Genomic DNA, 20641 nt, shown 5'->3' on the forward strand with positions numbered 1-20641 from the left:
TTGCACTATTAAAATGTGAAGATCCTAGCAGCTAACTTAGTATTTGTGGAAAGTTGCAAGATGGAATCAAAGCCAAATGAAAACAGAATGGCTTGATAATGGCTGGGAACAATTACATTAACAACACTTCAAACAATGATCATTACATTAACCAGGAGGTTGAAGAATGACAAATAAAAGTGTTTGCAGCCCACTCTTTTAGTTCAAAAGTCCAGCCATCCCAACAAAATAAACTAAAAGCACAATCACAAAAATATGATCAGGAATAAATTAACAAGGAGCAGATATAATTAACTAAAATGAGGACTGCAGAAATTTCCAAGTAATTCTCCACGTGGCCATGGAAACCCACTCAGTGATCTTGGGTAAGTCATACACTCTCAGCCCCAGAAAACCCTGTGATAGGTTTACCTTAGGGTCTCCATAAGTCAGAAACGATTTGCACACAGCAACAGTTACCTATGGTAACACTCACTTTTAGCTCTTGGCAATTGCCACTGTGATTTCCTTTTTGTTTCCCTTATTATCATTATTATTAGTAGTAGTAGTATTAGAAGTGTAGAGAGACAGTCGTTTTACGTGTGGGGAAAATGGATTGAACAAAGCTGCTGCTTTCAGAGATATTTGTTTTCCAAATATGGAGAATGTTAATTCAAGCCACTCTTACCAAACCTAGACTGTCTGTCTGTCTTTAGCATGAATACCTACGTAGTAGATGCCCTCTGGGCCAGGCCTCTTGTGTACCCTATTTGTAAACTCTCTCCCATGTTTTTTGGCCTCTGCCCCATTCCTCTGTGCAGAATGGCTTCTTCCTTTGATTGTTTTGTCTCCCTTGGCAAGTGCTTCTGTGTAAGTTTGCATGCAATTCCAGTCTTCCGGCAAAAGTCTGGTGTGCTCTGTCATATTTTAAACCTTTGGGGAGCCTGGGGTGGGAGGGAAAAAAAAGAAGGGTTATTATCACGCAGGAATTTAATGAAGTAGATTGTTTAGTTGTACATCCTTCTCATTCTCCACTGCCGCCTCTCACCAGTTACATAACAAATCCTGTTCTCAGCTTGTTGTGAGGAACTTTGTGTCCACAGAGGACGCATATGGAGGTCCAAAATGTTCAACCAAATGGTAAACAACAGCTGCAGGGGCTTTAGGGGTTCTCTTGTTGTCTGTGGCATGCATGGATTTTGGACTCAAGTGCTTCAGGACTGGGGTACCTCTAGGACGAAGAAAGGAGTGGACTTGCCTTCTCCTACTTGTGTTTTGCCTTAGGTGAACATTGGGGGGGGGGGCAGGGAAAGGTTTGTTTCTAGCTCCTAAAATAGCTATTCATGTACACTGAAATGAAAGAAAAGCTTTGATCTGTATCTGTACAGCTATACCGGCTCACCAGACCTTTCTGTGTCTAATCTTGTCCAGTTTGAGAGCAGTTGGGTCAAGAGACCTGAGCCTGTGAATTATCCTCTCTTGAACTCAAAATTGTACCAAGAAATCCAGTGGTCTGCTCAACAATAAAATAATAGCAAATTTAAGAAGTCATAGAAACATATACCATATGAACAATTAAGGGGTTATTATTACTTTGATTACTACATATTTTGGCAGAGATGGAATAATGTTTGGCAACCAAGGGAAAGCATTACAAATAAGAGACAGTGGTCAAAAATAGGAAATAATCTCAGTAGCTCAGTGAAGAGACATTGGATCTTGTTATAATTTTATCAGTTCTCATTTGGGGAAGGATTGTGACCACCATCTGATTCAGGAATATGGGCCAAAGTCTGTAAAATACAACCATCTGTGATTACAGAACCACAGAATTCATGAGAAGTCATAAGACAGCATGAGTGGTCAACTCCTCTCTCCCCATTGTAATCACATTGGCAAAAGGAAGTTCTCTGAAGATGTGATCTCATTACCTAACCTAAAAGGAAGGCTGCCCAGTGAGTATAAATGGGGATGCTGCAGAAGGAAACTATGTAAAGGAAGGAATGTCTAACGGTCCTGTTCCAGAAGTTTAAAAGACACTGTCATTTCTCTATATGGCCTTTCTCTTTAGTGGTCTGTTAAAAGATCTACTGTATCTCTGTTTTTACAGCCAGTTCAGCAACTACAACCATCAGGATTCTGAGTGTTTCCTTTCCTAATGATGGATGTGCCAAACTACAGTGTGAAAAATAAAAATTATCCATTATCAAGAGGGAAATAAAGAAACTGTGATTGCTAGTTGCTTCTCTACACTATTGGTAAACTTAACAAAACCTTAAAGAATTACTTTCCAAAAATAGCCCTTTTTTGTGAGACCATATGCTGAGGTAGGCAAATTCTAACTGTCTGTAAGCCAAATTTTGGCCCTCAGGTCTCTTCTTTGGGCTGTATGAAACCCAGACATTTTAAATTCAATAACACCACCCCATGGAAGTGGACATCAATGAATTTAGTTTCCTTAAAAAAACAACCTGGGAGTGTGTATTGGAACCCTGTACCTGCTCTAAACCAATCCTCCCCATGGCCCCACAGAGTGGAGGGTGGGCATCATTTGAATGTGGGCAAGAAGAGGGCCAGCTAACAATGTGTGGATTTGGTTTTCACTTTCTTGGTTGCTTAAATTTATTTACAGCATTTATACCCCAATCTTCATCCCTAAAGGCTCTCATAGCTTAACACTCAGGTAATAAGTCTTCAAAGAGGTCCTAAATGGGTGAAAAGGCTGCTGGCATGATTGGGTCATCTTTGGCAGCCTTCTTCTAAGTGCCCCTATGATCTGAGACCAAGTCTTCTCAGTTTAGGCTGGCATGTTGTTAGGGACACAAGTTTCCCTTGTATGTGTATATGCTCTTGTTTGGGTACTGCAGGGGTTTGTATTCCCTTATATCTCCCCCACCCCCCAGCCCTCCTTACTGAACAGCTTCTGAATGATGACTATTGTGTACTTTGAAGGGAGCAAGATCACAGAGGAGTCTGGCTACATCCCTGTAATTAAATGTGAAATGATCATCACCAGAATTGAGGCCTATGTTAGACCCTGGTAAATCTCAATGCTGATGTCATAATTCTGCGTCTGGTTACACAGGGACATAGCCAGACGTTTCTGCAATCCTGCTCTCTCCCCCCTTCAAAGCACTGAATGGCCAATGCTGGGAGGCTTCATAGGCCGCTCAGCAAGTAGGGGCAGTATATGCCTCATCCTAGTGTAGGTCCACATGTGGAACTGCCATGTTGCACCATACAGGATTGTGGTCCTAGTGTTCCTTTAATGCAAAGGTGGGCAACGGCAGAGGAGGCAAGTGCCAATTTTCATCTCCACATTGCCTCATGGGCTACACCATCATGTTTTGCATGCACCACAAATGATGTCACCTAATTTCTGTCTGCTATTTTGTCCAATTGTTGGGGACTCTGGGGGAGTGTGAGAGAAACAAGCTGCTACATTTGTAACTGGCTTTGGTTGCTTTATCTGGTTTTGGGTTGAAAAATTGCCTGCAAATTGGTAGGATTTTCATTTAAGGCTTGGGGGGCTTCCTCATCAGGGGGCACAAAAGTGTGGCTCAGAGAGTGCATTCTCAATGGGATGTTCTTCCCAGGGATGCTTGCCAAGAGTACATTGTTCCCTCTTTCCAGCACTATGTGAGGTGGGGTGGGGACCTTCTGTTTTTCAAAATGATTCATTTATTAATCTGTGGTCAGACCATTATTATTGCTTTTTTATCCTCCTGTTTATTTGTTACTGTTGTATTTTTAACATCTGATTTTATATTGTTTTCTTTTACTTAATTTATGTAAGCCAGTGTGGAAATATTTTTGCAAAGAAAGGCAGACCATACTTTTACAAAACCAATAAATAAACTTGGCCTGTGTGCTTGTGTCGCCTTATTTATTTGGTAATGAAAACCCCAAAGACCTGCTTGTGTGTGAGCTTTTCCAAAGCAAAGTCTCTGGAAGGATACAGGTGCCTCAGGCTACAAAGGAATACACACGCTTGCACCCGGAATGATGAAATGGTCCATGCGAGGGTTAACTCAAATGTTTAAGTAAGAGGCAGCTGTTGTAGCAACTTTGCTTGGCATTTGGAGATTGTAGCCTGACCTTTGGGCCATGTTGACATTGTTAATATACCACATGCAGTGGTCAAGGCCACGAGTTTTGCAGACTGTAACTTCAGAAAAAAAAAACCCTTCACTTTGTTCCTGGCACTGGTTCATTGCTTTCAGTAGCAAATACTTAGGCTGTGCAACATATCCATACCACAAAAGGAGAGAAGCCTGGTGCTTGACTGTGTGTCATAAGTCTGAAATAGATTAAGGTCCAATTTAGTTTGTCCTGTGTTGAATGAAAAATGTAGCTTTATATGTTGAAAGAAGGGATCAATTGCTCCTGGCTGGGGGGAGCAGAAGATAAGGAACCGGGAGACAAAATTCTCAGTCTGGCTGTTTCCAGAGTCCTGCTCTGTCCAGGCTTGCTGGGTTTGCTTAGGATGCAGGTTTGCCAGTGGCTACAGACCGTGTAGAATCAATTGGTGTATTATGAAGCCAGCCTGGTGTAGTGGTTTGAGTGCTGGACTATGAGTTTGAATCCCCACTTGGCAATGGAAATCCACTGGGTGCCCTTGGGTGACTCACACACACTCAGCCTCAGAGGAGGGCAAAGACAAAGCCCTGCTGAACAAGTCTTGTCAAGAAAACCCCACGACAGATTCACCTTAGGGTTGCCATGCTGGAAATGACTTGAAGGCACACAGCAACATTTTGGAGCTTTCTGAGGGAGAAGCAAAAGTTAAACTTCCCATATACCAAAACAGTACAAACTAGTCTTCAGATTATCAGAAAGCACTCACCGTATGCATGTGTGAGTATGCACAGAGACACTCACACACTTGCATCCCATGTGAGCTATTTAATTTGGGAACTGGACAAACAGAAAAAAGAAGCCACAGAAAATCCCTTACCTTAAAAGATTCCCCACATTCTAGTATCTGCCAAGCACTATGAAGAGCCAGGCAACATTTAATATTTGTCTTCCCCTCCCTCTGCCAAACCATTTGCTTCCCATCTTCTCTCTGGCTGCAGAGAGACAGTTAGGTGATGAATTTTGGAGACAGTAGTATATGCTGTCATGCATATTTGCAAAACTTGAGCAACAACCATTCTTGAAGTGTTTTCTTTAAGCCCTGCAAGTGAACAGACTCTTTCATTTTCCTTAAAGAGGCAATGCCAGCAGTATAACTGAACCCGACAGTCCAGGATCAGGTTTCTTGTGGGGGTCTTGCCCATTCTTGCCAGATTTTGGAGAAGAGGGCCTCTTGTCTCTTTGGAATGTTAGCTCTAGAACTTGAGTAGAGCATTGAAAAGGATGTAAAGTACTTTTTCTCTGGGTCCCCCTCGCTTCCCCTGCCTGAGCTGGATGGGATCCCTTGAGAACACCTTCTATTTAAAGAACTCGCTGCCATTACTCTTCCCCTCATAGATCCCTCCACTGACTACCAGTTTGGGCCAGGCCTCATTACAAGCTTTTAGTCCTAATATTTAAGCCCCTGCGTTTTAACCTCTGCCAATTTCTGGCAGCTCTGCAGCCTCACATCCCCTTGGTGAGGCTCCTGCTCAAAGGCCTGCTGAAATTTTGGCTATGGTAAAATATAGCTTTCAGAAGGACCAAGCAGAATCCAGTTCAAATGTGCAAGTGGTCATAGCTGTTCTAGTGGAAGAACTTTCCTCTCTTTCTCAATGTATCCGCAAGATTTTAAGGAGGCAGCTATGCAAGGTAGGTAAATGATATGGGCTGATGGCACCTGTCACCAGACTCCATGTTTGCATCAGGTCAGGGAAGGAGTTAGATCACTTGCTTTTAAAGTCCACTGCTACTTTAAGAAGAGTCTATTTTAAGAGTTTAACTTGTCTGTAGACTTTTCTCTGAAGACCTTTCTGTTCACACAGGCCACTGAATCGGATTGCCTTCATATGTAGAAAGACAACTTAGTTTCTGAGGGGAGGGAGGCCGGTGGCAGCGGCCTCCTTAAAGCCGGCTCACCAGCTCCCAGCTGAAGCACCACCCGCCCCACTCCACTGGGCTAGGAGGAGCAGCCAGGAGGACTCTGTTTGGCCGCCGCAGTGGCGTTTCCGAGGGGAGGGAGGCCGGTGGCAGCGGCCTCCTTAAGCCGGCTCACCGGTTCCCAGCTGAAGCGCCACCCACCCCACTCCACCGGACAGCAGTGGCCTAGGAGGACTCTGCCGCCCCATCACGGCTTTAGGGGGGAGGGAGATTAGAGCAGTGGGTGTGTGTTAGTATTGTCAGGAGATTGTAGGACATGGTGTGTTCTTGGTTTGGTGAGGGAGAGGGAGGTGCGGCTGCATTAAGCGGGGCTCCCATTGGAGTAGTGTGGGGCAGGGGGAGATATAGCGGTAGGAGAGTGGAGTCACACCGCAAGGGAAGGCGGGATCAATGCGTAATATCTATCTCACCTTCCACCCACTCTCCTAGCCAAAGAGGTCTGAGGGTCAGTCCAACTGTACCACAAACCTTGTCTCTGCTCCTGTGCAATGCCAGGTCTGTTAAGAACAAGACCCACATAATGTATGATCTTTTAGAGGATATGAATTGCGACCTGGCTTGCATTACTGAGACCTGGCTTGGGCCTGAGAGTGAAGCGGTGTGGGCACAGGCCCTCCCTGCCGGGTACTCAGCTAAGGACCAGATCAGGGTAAGTGGGTGGGTGGGGGAGTTGCCTTGATCTATAAGAACACTCTTTCCCTCTCCAGGAACCATGTGCGTCAGACAGACTACATCGAGTGTATATACCTGACCTTGAAGGCCAAGGACAGGATAGGGATTTTGTTGGTCTACAGGCCACCCCGTGCGCTAATAGACTCCCTGGCCGAGCTGACACAGCTAGTCTCGAAGCTGGTGCTGGAGTCCCCCAGGCTTCTTGTCCTGGGGGACCTCAACATCCCCTTCGAGGCTAGTCATGTTCCAACTGGTGCAGCTCGGGAATTCATGGCTACCATGACTGCCATGGGCCTGTTCCAATTGGTCACAGGGCCTACGCATTCTGCCGGTAATACACTCGATGTTGTCTTCTGCATGGACATGGAGTCTCCGTGGGCAGAGGTAACTAATATCTCTGCCCTGTCATGGACGGATCATTTCTTGGTTGAGGCGAGTATCAAGGCTACTACCCAGCGGACCTATTAGAATGGTCCACCCTCGAAGGCTGATGGAACCCAAAAGGTTTCAGGAAGCCCTAGAGGGCTATTTGGTTGGAACTGACGGCGAGTCTGTTGATGCCCTGACTAACACCTGGGATACTGATCTCTCCAGGGCTATATACAGTATCGCTCCCAAGTGTCCTTTTCGGCCTTCTTCCAATAAAAAGCCCTGGTATACGGAAGATCTCAGGGCAAGGAAGCGGGCCGCGCAACGACTAGAGCACAAATGGTGGACACATCAGGACTTAGCTGACAAGACACTCCTAGAGTCTCATTTGGAGGCCTACGGAGTGGCAATAGATGCAGCTAAGAACTCGTTCTTTGCTGCACGTATTGTGTCCGCAGAGTCGCGTCCAGCAGAGCTGTTCAGGGTTGTGAGAGAGCTCACTCAATTGGCTCCCCCCCGAACCCATTATTGGATCCATCTAAAGCCTGCTGTAATGAGTTTAACAACTTCTTCGCGGATAAAATCTCTCAGCTGTTATTGGATCAGAATCGAGAGTAGAGGCATCCAGAGCTTCCGTGGACCCAGTTGTACTGGATCATTTTGAGTCTGTTAGTACTGAGGATGTGGACAAGATCCTCAGTATTGTTAGGAAGATGACCTGCTCTCTCGATCCCTGCCCTTCATGGCTGGCAGTTCAAGGGGGAACGGCGACAACTGAGATGTTGCGCTGTATTGTTAATTCATCGTTCAGGGAGGGCTGTTTTCCATCTAATCTAAAAATGGCCATCATAAAACCTTTATTAAAAAAGCCCTCCCTTGACCCCCTAATTCGAAACAATTATCGGCCTGTGTCACTGCTACCATTCTTAGGGAAGGTGATCGAGAGAGCGGTTGCCTTCCAGCTACAGAGGGTCTTGGAGGATACGGATTATCTGGACCCATTTTAAACCGGCTTCCGGGCGGGCTATGGGGTTGAGACTGCCATGGTCGCCTTAGTCGATGATCTCCGTCTGGGCATGGACAGGGGTAGCGTGTCCCTGTTAGTGCTCTTGGACATCTCTGCGGCCTTTGATACCATCGACCATGGTATCCTTCTGGATCGCCTGGGGGAGTTGGGTATCGGGGGCACTGCTTTGCAGTGGTTCCATTCCTACCTCTCAGGCAGATTCCAGATGGTGGAGCTGGGGGACTGTCGCTTCGATAAGAGGGCCCTTACATCTGGGGTCCCTCAGGGAGCGATCTTGTCCCCTATGCTATTCAACATTTACATGAAGCCGCTGGGAGAGATCATCCGGAGACACGGGGCGCGGTGTTATCAGTACGCTGATGACACCCAAATAGTCTTCTCTGTGTCTCCGACTGATGCAGTGACTAGGGATGGCATCTCTCCGCTCAATGCCTGTCTGGAGTTGGTAATGGGCTGGATGAGGGAAAATAGACTCAGCCTGAATCCAGAGAAAACGATAGGCTCCCCCGGTCCCGGGAGGGAAATTTGTCCACCTGTCCTGAATGAGGTCACGTTCCCCGTGAAGGACACTGTTCGCAGTCTGGGGGTGCTTCTGGACTTGTCGCTTCACTTGACTTCTCAGGTGGATGCGACAGTCAGAGGTGCCTGTTATCAGCTTCGGCTGATACTCCAGCTGTGACCCTACCTGGACCGGGGGGACCTTGAAACAGTGGTACATGCACTGGTAACCTCTCGACTTGATTTCTGTAATGCGCTCTACATGGGGCAACCCTTGTACCAAACCCGGAAGCTACAGTTGGTTCAGAATATGGCAGCAAGGCTGGTCACTGGTAGCTCCAGGGCCAGCCACATAACACCTATTTTGAAAGATCTGCATTGGCTGCCTATTCGCTTCCGGGCGCAATACAAGGTGTTGGTCATTACCTATAAAGCCCTAAATGGCTTGGGCCCAGAGTACTTGGAGGACCACCTCTCCCCATATAATCCGCCCCGCACTCTCAGGTCAGGTGGGAGAAAACTCTTGAGAGTTCCTAAGATGAGATATGCTGCGACTATGCAAAGGGCTTTCTCTGCTGTTGCCCTGCAGTCTTGGAACTCTCTCCCTGATGAGCTCCGCTCAGCCTCCTCCCTCGAGTCTTTCAAGAAAAATCTTAAGACTCACTTATTTTGCCAAGCCTTCCCCCACATGTCCTGACTGCCATTCTCTCCTGTATATTGTATGTATACTGTGCGATCGTATTTTGGATTATTTTATTGATTTTTTTATTTGGTTTTAATTATTAGGAATGAATGATGGATTTTAATGCTGTATTGTATTGTTTTTAATATGGGGGATTTTATGCTATGTATTTTGTATTTTATCATATGTTGTAAACCGCCGTAATCGCAGGAACGGCGGTATAAAAATAAAGTTTCATTCATTCATAAAGTTCATTTCTGAAGGGCATGTTATGGGCCACAAACAACTAGGACAAAATGGATTGTCACTCATCTACAATGTCTCTAGTTGGAAGATTTATCAGAACATTTTTTTAGAGTGAGCAGGAAAGGAAAAGGAGGGAAAAGGTTTTATGAGATGTCTCTGATCCTGCTACAAAAATATATTTATTGTTATTGTGTCTTGATGCTGAACAGCTGGGAACAAGTCTTTCTGGCTTGTGTGCCAGCAAAATGCTGTTTTCTCAACCTCCTGCCACAAAGCATTTAGGACTTCCCCTGAAATTCTGTAGAGCCAGAAAGATGTGTGTTATGAAATGATAGCCTTTTGGCTGAAGAGAGGGATAATAATAATAATAATAATAATAATAATAATAATAATAATAATAATAATAATAATAATTCCTCACTCACCAGGTGTTTAGCAGCTAAGGTACTTCATTACTCATAACATCCCTAGGGTCTGGAGGGTCCCAATTTTGGCAAGCCTCTATTTGCTGTTTGTTCTCACTGCAGCCAAGAGAATTCTGGGGCTGGGATGCTAGAGTACGGATGATCTCTGAGACAGTGTCCCATGGGAAGGAGTAACTTATAGCTGCTCAAATGATGGGAAAGGGCTTTTTGGGTGAGCAGAGTTCCAAGAGCTTTCTCTTGAGGCTTTTTGCTGAAGTCCTGTCCCCTGTAGAGGGGCATTTTAAATGGGGCATGTCGTCATGGCTTCTTAATTTAAAAATCTGTTATGTTTACATTTGGAATACTGCAAGTTGTGCACTGTGATATTTTTGGTTGTTTTTGATTGTAGGGCTTTATGATCTATTTTGTGTTTAAATTGTATTTGTGTTTGGCTATTGTAAGCTGCTTTGAGTGCTTTGACATACAGTGACATATTGTTGTCACTGAACAGATGGATGGACAAATGAATGAAAGAATGAATGATGAGCTGTTTGAACACAGTTTCTTTTGTAACCTTTAAAGCAACCTTGATACAGGAACTCTGCTACTTTGCTCGGTTTAAGAATTTGATGCTTCTGTTTATCTTTCTAGTTTATTAGAGGTTAGTTGCAGGGTATTTTAGCTGTAAAAATCCTAATAAGGATGTTTCGATATTGTTGAGCACAAGTCAAAAATATGCAGTGGTGCTTTGCAGCTGGTGTTTGCCTAATAAAGGTGGGACAATGTTCTACAATGAAATGTTGGGGAAAGTCCTACAAAAACATGCCATGCACAGAGAGACATGAAGCTGGATGGCCATAATATTTATACAATTGTAAAACAGTGGTAGCGAAAAGGGACTCAAAAATTTCTCTGGATCAAGATTGGTTAAAACATTACAAAGCTCCAGGGGAAAAAAAGTGCTGTTTTCAAGACTCCTTATATGTAGCAAACATACCTTAACTGCATCTTGAGCTGACATAGCTAAAGTGGAAGCTTATTCCATGTTAACCTGGCATTTTTGGCCATGGCAGCTCAATTTGGATGTCCTTATATAGCACTAGATGGATGGATCCAGAAGCAAGTAAAGTTGGCCCCTTGTATCCTCGGATTCTTTATCCACAGATTCACTCATCCATGGTTTGAAAATGTATTTTTTTTAAAAAACCAAACCTTGATTTTGCAATTTTATATGAGGGACATCATTTTACTATGCCATTGTATATAATGGGACTTGAGCACACATTTTGGTATCCTTGGAGGATTCTGGAACCAAGCCCCAGTGGATTGCTTGCTGTAGTTTCAGAATAGAGATCTGCTACCTAGCATCAAAACCCTAGTTGTGCTATTTGATGCCATTTAGATGCAGTACAAAGAGTTTAATAGGCTCAGTTCAGGTATAAAGATAAATTTCTAATGAATTGTATTAATCTAATTTTGTGCAACTTCTTCTCTCTTCTCTCATGGGCTGCAGGAGAAAACTACCATGGTTTGCTAAACCACAGTTTGACATTTCATCTGAGCTGGGAAACTGTGTGTGGTTTGATCTCAGACTATAAGCCAGGATCAAACCATCTTGTATTAGACTGAGATCATTTTGTCTGAACTGGCCTATAGTAGACTTCATGAGTCAATGCAATTTAACATAACATGTAAAAATATTTTAATTGCTGTCCCTTGATCAGGTCTCAAGTGTTTCAAGATGAAGAGTGAGAGAAACATGTGAGCCATTTTGAAATGGAAAAACAATTCTGTCAGTCAAGTATAGATCTTTGAAAATATAAAGGTATGTTAGACCCCTGATACCAGATTTTGTGGTATAGGGTCAAGCTACAAAAGTCAGTGGGTTTTATCCAGGGATCAGTTCACAGAAAGGACCGGATTAAAAGTGACTTTTTTTTTTTTAAAAAAGGGAGGTTGAAATGGTGAATTAAAACAATTGCTTATTAATCTAGTTTGCTTTCCACAGAGGCCAAGCCACGTTCTGTATTTTCTGCATAATACCATGTCAAAACACAATCCTGTGAAAATGTTATTAAATATCCAGATGGCTGATTTACCCCAAATTGTTTGGCAGCCCAGCTTCTTAGCCACAAAAACAAAGCTGTAATATACTCCATAATATTATCTAAAGTGGCAGAAAGAATGCAAAGCATGGAAAGATGATTCAACTAGGACAAAGGTAAAAATGGTTGAAGTTCACCAAGTGAGAGCAGAGACGTATATTTTCAAAACACTCTAGATAAATATTCAAATGCAGACTCATTGTAGTGCAGTCACACAGTGGCAGTTTCTAAAATGGATCGTAATAATCTGCAATGTTTTTATTTGGGCATTGCATTCAGAATCCAACTCAACAGTTGGGGGGGGGCATATGACAACATTATGTTGCTGCTTAGGAATGTAGCCATAGAGCTAGACTTTGGATCATGTGGTAGCCAAATGTTTGAAAGGAAATGAACATCTTGTGGGCAGCAAGCCAGGTAGAAGGTGTGATAGTTATTCTCGGAATGGACAGGAATTTTTAAGACTCCAGTTCACCATTTCAACTCTCTGAAGTAACCATAAAGAGACAAACATAGTTGTATGATTACAAATATGAGCAATAAGGAGTGTGGGTGCAGTTGCTTCCCAAGGGCATGGGAAGATAGAAATGCTCAGAACATATGTGTATATAAGCACTTATAATCATGGCTGTTCTATATAAATGTAGCATCAAAAATGCAAGGCGCAGAATCTCAAGTTTGAACCAAACCCCTGATTGCTAACATCTGTTAACTATCAACATTTATTTATTACAGTTTGATTCACAAATTAGAGATCCTGAACTGTATTATGATGCTTACTCTGGAGTAGTTTTGTGGCCTATTTATTCTCCCATTTCCATCTAATAAAAACCAATACTGTTCTTGAGATGTGAAAAGGAAGGTGATTGTTATGATGTACAATAATGATACTTGTTCAGGGGTAGCCTACACTATGTGTTTCGTACATTTGGGTTGGCCAGTAAAGGTATTGTTCTTTTGTGGGCACTGATACTATTCCTGTTGGCGGTTTGGCAGAAGGTGTTCTGTGCCACTATACATGGTGCTGTGAAAGGATTGCTGCAGCATGCTAAGTCCACAGCTGGTCCAAGACTTGCATGTGTATCTCTACATTTGCTTCACCAGTAAATATATGACTGAGAATTAAAAAAAAACATTCCGTTTGAAGTGCAAGGTGATATTAACGTTCTTTCTTTAGTGGTTTGTCTGTAAAGATCGTTCACACATGCAAGTTCATTTGTGATCAATATGCATGTGTAAATAAGCACAAGATTTCGGGCATTAAGTTTTTGCTCCTGTAGGAATTATTCCACATACGCATGTAGGAAACACATTTCCACTAATGTAACTGTTCCTGCTTTGCAGTCTCACCTATCATCATGCAGTCCCACCTGTTTTTAGAAGCAGCCATCTCTAAACGTATTCTCATTTTCAAATACATATTCATCTATTTTCATTCCTGTTTATATTATTCATATGCTTTCCTTTTTTAAAAATATGCACAAGTTCAGTTTCTTCTTTTTGTATGGTGTCTAGAAGAAATCTTTACCAGCACAGTTGCAGTGGCAGATAAAATCACACAAAAACAACAACACAATTTAACACAGAGAACTTTTGCTTAGAGCTATATTTTGAAAGTTTTATTTCCCTGGGGCCCAAGAAATTCTGCTGTGGCTGATTGTTTTAGGCAAAATGTATAGATACCTGTGCTGGACATTAAATGTAGAAGACATTTTATTTGGAATCCAAATACACTATTTGGCCAGAGGCCTTCTGAAGTGAATGTACAGTATCCTGAACCTCCTCCATGCTAACTAAGTATAGAAAACTTTGAAGTGCATGGTGGTATGTGAATATAATTTGCCCGCATAACAAAGCCTCAGATGGCGGGAGGGGGATGACACACAGCTGCCTGCGTATGGTACAGTGTTCTCTGCTATATCAATGCTATATTAGGTACGTATTTTCTTTCACCCATACCACTTTTGTATGGCATGACAGACAAGGTATCTCTGTGTTCTAGAATGCCTTCATCTTAGAAACTTGGATGAACACTTTGAGTCTGCAGGGATTGTCTTCTACAAAAGGTGAGGAAATGCAAGGGCTTGATGAAAGTTGTGGTTCTAAAGGAGCCCAGACTGTGTCATTTTCAGATTATTGTATAGGTCAATTCTACGTCACCATTGTTTGCAGGACTTGAATTTTGAACTCCACATTTTGGGTCTGGCTATACTTTCTAAACAACAAACAAAATAAATTAAAAAAATAAACAACAAACAGCGAGGAGAATGCATACTGGTAAAAAACTGTGTGAAAAACATGCCACTGTTCATAGTTCTTAGATAAAGCTTTCAGTAAACCGATATGTGAATAAAACAATACATAATGCATTCCCCATGTTCCACAGTGCTTATTTAGAACATAAAATAGTACCAAGGCATTCCCATTGCTGACACACCATCAGATAAGCTGTTCATGTACCAATATGCCAAGAAGCTCAGAGGAGATGTATTAATCTAGACAGGAAATGGGATCAAGTTATTATTCAATTTACTTGTGTTTTTTCTTTCATAGAAATGAAACAAAAAGCAGATGTTTCAATTATGTTCTTAATAAACAAGGTATTTGGTTGTTTTTTTAATTTAGTTATTAGACATATTTGAGTAGATGTTGCTGTAATATAATGAAGCGTATAATTTTTCGATGAAGCATGTGTGTTTATTCTGTGATGTGAAAAAAGTTTTGATAGCCAAATATTTCTCTTCAAAAAACGAAACTTTTTGAGCTATCCTGTGGCGGACTTGAATAACCAACTACTGTTACATTATTTTCATGATATTGATGTTGCATACAGTTTTTTTATTTATTCACTCAACACAGAATGAAGCACAACTTTCCCAGTAGATAATAACAGTGATATGGCTAAGTTATTCATGGACTTTTTGAGTTTAACAATGGAAAAATAGACTTAAGAACAGTTTTTCACATGCAAGAGGGCACTTGCTGTACAAAAATACACATTTTTACAGAGAAATTTGGGATATAATTTAATTGTACAATTAGATGCTGTCAAATATTTATTGTACTATACTACTGGTGTAAAGTAAAGAAGGAATGTTTTCTTATGAAGTATCTTTATTACAAATTGGTTAGCATATACTAGTTATGTAATATACATAAAATAATTAAAATTTTCTAGTTACAACCATGTAAGTAGTGTAGTGTAAATTTTAAACAACTTTAGAACAAACAGGATCAATATTACATAAAGTACATAAAAAGTACTTCATATACAAATAAAAATACATGAATGTGCAAACACCAGTTTTACCAGGGGATGGTTTGTCTGCTGAAAATGCTAGGAAAAGAATCCTTCACTCCTTTTTGTTTGTAATTTCAAATGTATTAAAACTACAGATGCATTTCCTATTATGCATACAGTCTGCAATCTGTATTCACTATTTGCTAGAAAAATAGTGTGTGCTTTTTTAAAAAGTAAAAGAATTTCAGTAACTGAAATCCTATAAATGAAGTCAGCTTGGTTAGTTGTTATTGGCCTGGTTTCTATGTAATGCTAAATCACAGCCAAATATTGCAAGGACAAGGCACAGTGGGTCTTGGGATTCTACTCTTGCTATATCTTCCTTCTCTGGAGGAAGGAGACTGGATATTTTTGCTTCAGTTTTACATGAACCACCAGTAGGGAAAACAAGCCAGATTCATAAATTATGGTTTGACATTTACTTGTTTTCCATTAAGCAATAAGAAGACTAACTACAGTTTGTTTGAGTTCTGATAGCATGACAAATTGTAGTTAATCTAAAATAGAACTGAAGGATGCTAAATAGCAGGAGGGGCTAGTGCAGAAGCCCATGGTTTGCTGTGATTTGTCCTCGTAATGCTAAACCATGGTTTAGTATTACATGTAAACACAGCCATTGAGTTATAAACAACATTACTAAACCCTAGGAAGTACTTAGTATATATAAACTTTGACATATAAATTTGACATTTAGCATCTTAGTATTCAAAATGAAGACATTGCATTTTAACTATCTAGAGACTCCACAGTAAAAACTCATCACAGGTTGTAGCAAGGGAAACTTGTATTAATTTTAGAGAGTAAAAAACCCAAAACAACAAAATTTCCTCAAAGATTTTTAAAGATGAACAAATACAAGGTTAGCAAATGTAAAAACAAACTAAAAACATTCTTCCAATTTATGTGCAAAAATGTTTTTAAAGTATCAAATCACATCATATTAAGCCCAATTATGTACATATTCATTATCTGTAATCACTCGTTATCTAGCTAGCATTTTGCTATAAATAATTTACTTTTGTCCTTCAAAATGTCTGTTTTCAAGGATTTCAGTGCAAGTGTTCTTTTTGTTTAGTGCATTTATCATTGTGTTATTTCATTTTACAATGAAGAGAATAGCACATAAGTTACTATACAAGTTTTATATTTCTCAGGCTTCTTTCCTTGCCAGATCTGATTTGTAATAGGCTCCTTCTCTTGTCTGGTTTGCTTTTATTTCCACTGATCTGCTGCAACAGGAAGAGAGAATACAAAGGAAAAATGTATTCTTTAATTAATTAATGTTTAGTTATTTCTGGGGGGGGGGGGGAAGATCAGAAAACTACTAACAAAAAAGGAAATAGTATCTTAACATTTTATGTTTATCTGTAATGTAAGTGCCTCACAACTGTCAGCAATGTATATCTATCAACTTTGAAATCTAGAGGCACTGAAGGATTGTATAATGCCCTCCCAAAAAAAGAAATTAATGTGAAAATAAACTCCTCTGTGTGAAGCAAGACACTTAGTGGAAAACGGAGGGTTATTTGTGGGGAAATGATTCATAAATATTCAGGATTAAACACTGCTGATATGAATCTATCTCAGTGCAATCCTGACAGATCGCCTAGCTTGGAATTTTATTAAAGAGAAATGTTGTCCAGGCAAAAAGGTTATCAGTCTTGAGTGCCCACCATGTGGAAACAGAGTCTTTATATACAAATGACAAACTTAAGGAAATACTATGCATTTATGGCTGAATATAAGGCTGCTTGATTTGCAATAACCATTTTCACACAATCCAGTTACTCATGCATGTTGAAATTGCATTTCCTTTCCACTGTTGGCAGCAAACTGACATTCCTTGCTACGCATCTGAAATGCAACTCTGTATCCTGTCCATCCATTGCTGGGCATTCTGTGCATCTTGGGCACAGAAATTGTAGACACGTTTACTTGTTTTCAGCTACAAAATAAGATAGAAAGACAATAAAATCACATCCTTATAAAGCATGCATTTTCCACACTCATATTTAGCATCCTTTAGAGAATTATGGCCAATTTCTCTTTATTCAGCACATAAATTTGTCCTTTTTTCATGTCTCATCATCTAGTGATATATTATAATGTTTGAAAGGGAGGCCCATCATCCTTCCACCAGATGTGCTGCCACCCATCATCCTTCTACCAGATGTGCATACTCCTATAAGTGGAGGATGTTCCAGGATTTTTTGGGACCTCTTGTGGTTCCTCCTTTGGAGGCCAACCTCAGACACATATTAGACTTCTGTCACTGGCGACTGGGGGTGTATCCCTCTTCAGTCTGCTGTTATCTCACCATGGTCTATGAACTTCCAACTCTTTAGTAAGCCCTCCTGCTTCCTTGATCTGTTGGTAAAGAAGTTCCTGAAAGGCTACAAAAACCTCCACCTTCTGATCCTGGGCCTGACACCAAGGTGGAATCTAGAGTTTGCCCTGAGACAACTCTGTTGGAAGCCCTTCAAGGTGATGGCCACTTGTGACCTCCATCTGCTCTCCTGGGAGACTGATTCCTGGGTGTGCTTGAGAATATTTGTTGTGGGGCTATCTGGGCATAGACTATGGACTTGAGGTCTAGGGCTGATATTGCTTTTGGGAGAGCTTTTCTGCATTCCAGTTTGCCTTGAATGTTCTTTCTTACTTTGAATTCTGTACTGTGAGCATATGTTTCAGGACAGTTATGTTTCTAGAAACTATTTCAATACTGTTTGCTCAGTATTGGAGAGAGGCCTGATGTTCCTGTTTTGTGTCTGCTGTTCTGCTTCTGACTTAATGCTCAATAAAATGTGACTGGCTTGCAGCCACACTCCTGCCTCCTTCTTATGTGTAGCTTGCTAGTCTCCCATTTGTGTGAGGCACAGAAACCATGCAGGACAGGTTCCATATCAGTAACTGTAGTACTTCGAGTGGTAATCTGTGCACTCATACAACTCCGCCCATTCTCTGCTTGTCGTACCCTGCTGGGCCCTGAAACTGGTGGTTTTGTTGGCAAGCCCCTTATATAGAGTTGCTGGAGATGGGCAGGAATATTGCCAAAATGCTTGCCTGACATTCTAGAAGTGGCATTCTGCACAAGATAACCCAATTGTGTAACTGCACAAGCGATCATTCAACAAATTGCAATTATAGGTATGCAACCTGTCATTTCCTACCTATATCACTTTGCTAAGCATGTGACACAAGTATCCGTATAAACATTTGATTTCTGTGGACCTCTCGTTCTACAGAAGGACCTCTACGTCTACAAATGTGGGTGTATAATGTTTATATTAAGAGATTAATAGCACCGTTTTCTGTCATCAGCCTTCAAAGGCTAAAAAGAGTAAGCTTCAATCAGATCATGATGTTGCCGACCAGTGGACACTGGGGTTATTCTATTCATTTGAGCAAGTCAGGAATGTGATGAGCTAGAATGGTCAGATTAAAGCTTCAAAAATATGGAATTCATGTGAGAATGGCTCTTCAGCTATTATCTCCAGTGCCACTTTAATTATCTGCTGGCAACACACTTACATCAAAGAATGCTTTTTCATTAGCATGTTTTGGAGCACCAATCGTTGGTGAAGCAGGTATCACACTTTCCACTTCTGCAAGGTCAATATGGCCCCTACAGCATGCATCATCCACTGAATCATAATACCGTAGCTAGGGGGGGGAAAGAAATAATTCAGTATTTCAAGTATTATGAAAACAAACAAACAGATACACATTTGAGAATCTGCTATGGTGTGTGTCACAACTTTCGGGGAGTCTCAACCATTGGAAATTGGTTAGAGTTAAATTTTACAGTCATCTCAGAGAATTTTTATATTTGATGTCATTGTGGGTAATTATGATGGGAAAGGCTGCACAAATATTCTGTAAATAACTAATAGTGTAAATAAATTATCCAGATTGTAAAGTTGAGTCATTTAACACACCCTAAAACAGAGGTGAAAGTATGCAAGTCCTTCTTATAGTCTTAAAGATAAAGAGGTTGCTTACATAGACCCCCAAACTTCATTAATTACAGCATCTTTCAATTATTCTCTTTTGTGTCAGCAAAAAATCCTGACTGGAAGGGAGGGAGAAAAAGCTCTTAGATTTTTGAACACAACACCCCCCCCCCCCCCATTTATGCAGGAAAAAATACATACTAAATATACATTAGAGAGGTGCTACAAACTCAGGAGTTATGTAGCTAATGCTTCCATTTAAGGATACATGTCTTGTCATCTGTGCATAATTAACTTTTGTTTTCAGAGCTCATATGCAAAATATAATCAAGAGGAATGCCATAAAATTCCAGTCATTTCAAGATTTTATAACATATGCAAACAGGGGTTTTTTTTTTGCAACTTTTAACAGAGTACTCTGCACCATTAACCACTTATCCCCCACATAATCATTAATCTGTTGAAAGCCAGTTGTGTCTGCCACTGACAAGGTGGCACCCTCATCTCCCAAATGTGCTATGAAGGGTTACAAAGATCCCTGAAACATTTTTTGCTACACATACATGGAGACAGGCAAGAAAAAGATGGGAAAGATCTGTTGATATGCATTACTGCATTTTACCTGGTGTTTGGTAACATCTAGCACAAACCAGCGAGGTTTCCAGCCTTTTAGTAAAGCTCCTCTTTTGTAAAGTGTACCTTCAAATGACCTTGAATATAATACATAAACATCTTACTTTAAAAAAGGATTCTGCTGAATATAACCATAAATAACAGTACATAAAAAAGGGACTACTGGTAGTTCCTATGCATTTCTGTATATTTCTTTACAAAGAAACAACCTTGACCTAATCATTACTACATTTTGTTTAACTTATCTGTATGATCACTGTATATTCCTCCACAAACAAGGCATAAGGTCTGCGAGTTATGCATGGTATGATTCACTGACAGGAACTGAGTTGTTTTAATTGTTTCATTTAGTAAGAAGATTGTCTGCATTGTGTGTTATAAGGTAGTAATTATTTAGTCTCTATTTACAGTTAGCATCTTGCATTTTTCCTTTAGTTAATACAATTATACTTCTGGATTAAATGGCAATGAAAATTAAAGGCAATTTAAATAAAAACATAAACTATCATTAGAAAAATCTTTTTCTCTATAAGACCAGCAATTGCAAATAAAGCATACACTGTGTATGTATGCGTGTGTGTGTGTGTGTGTGTATAATACACACACATATATATTTATTTGCTTTATTTGCAATTGCTGGTCTTATAGAGAAAAAGATTTTTCTAATGATTGTTTATGTTTTTATTTAAATTGCCTTTTAATTTTCATTGCCATT

At 40.8% G+C, this 20641-nt stretch overlaps 1 protein-coding gene and 1 long non-coding RNA gene across 12 annotated transcripts in view; one reads left to right on the forward strand and one right to left on the reverse strand.

Annotated features, from left to right (window-relative positions):
- Positions 1–20641, forward strand: part of LOC149314462 (uncharacterized) — a 184741-nt gene that overhangs the window by 28737 nt on the left and 135363 nt on the right. The window lies entirely within an intron of this gene.
- SBF2 (SET binding factor 2) overlaps positions 13741–20641 on the reverse strand; it is a 341214-nt gene continuing 334313 nt past the window's right edge. For 7 of the 11 annotated variants that reach the window (XM_089521164.1, XM_089521169.1, XM_089521165.1 and 4 more), the window contains 3 exons: positions 19916–20003; positions 18872–19003; positions 13742–17285 (listed from right to left, as the gene is read on the reverse strand). In XM_089521164.1, the coding sequence (XP_089377290.1) occupies positions 17187–17285; positions 18872–19003; positions 19916–20003 (319 nt within the window). In that variant the 3' untranslated portion in view covers positions 13742–17186. The other 4 variants (XM_089521171.1, XM_089521162.1, XR_016280926.1 and 1 more) reach the window with 3 other exon arrangements.

Source organism: Sceloporus occidentalis, unplaced genomic scaffold (assembly GCF_023333645.1).
Source record: "Sceloporus occidentalis isolate IW3139 unplaced genomic scaffold, rSceOcc1.0.p SCAF_4, whole genome shotgun sequence".
NCBI lineage: Eukaryota > Metazoa > Chordata > Lepidosauria > Squamata > Phrynosomatidae > Sceloporus > Sceloporus occidentalis.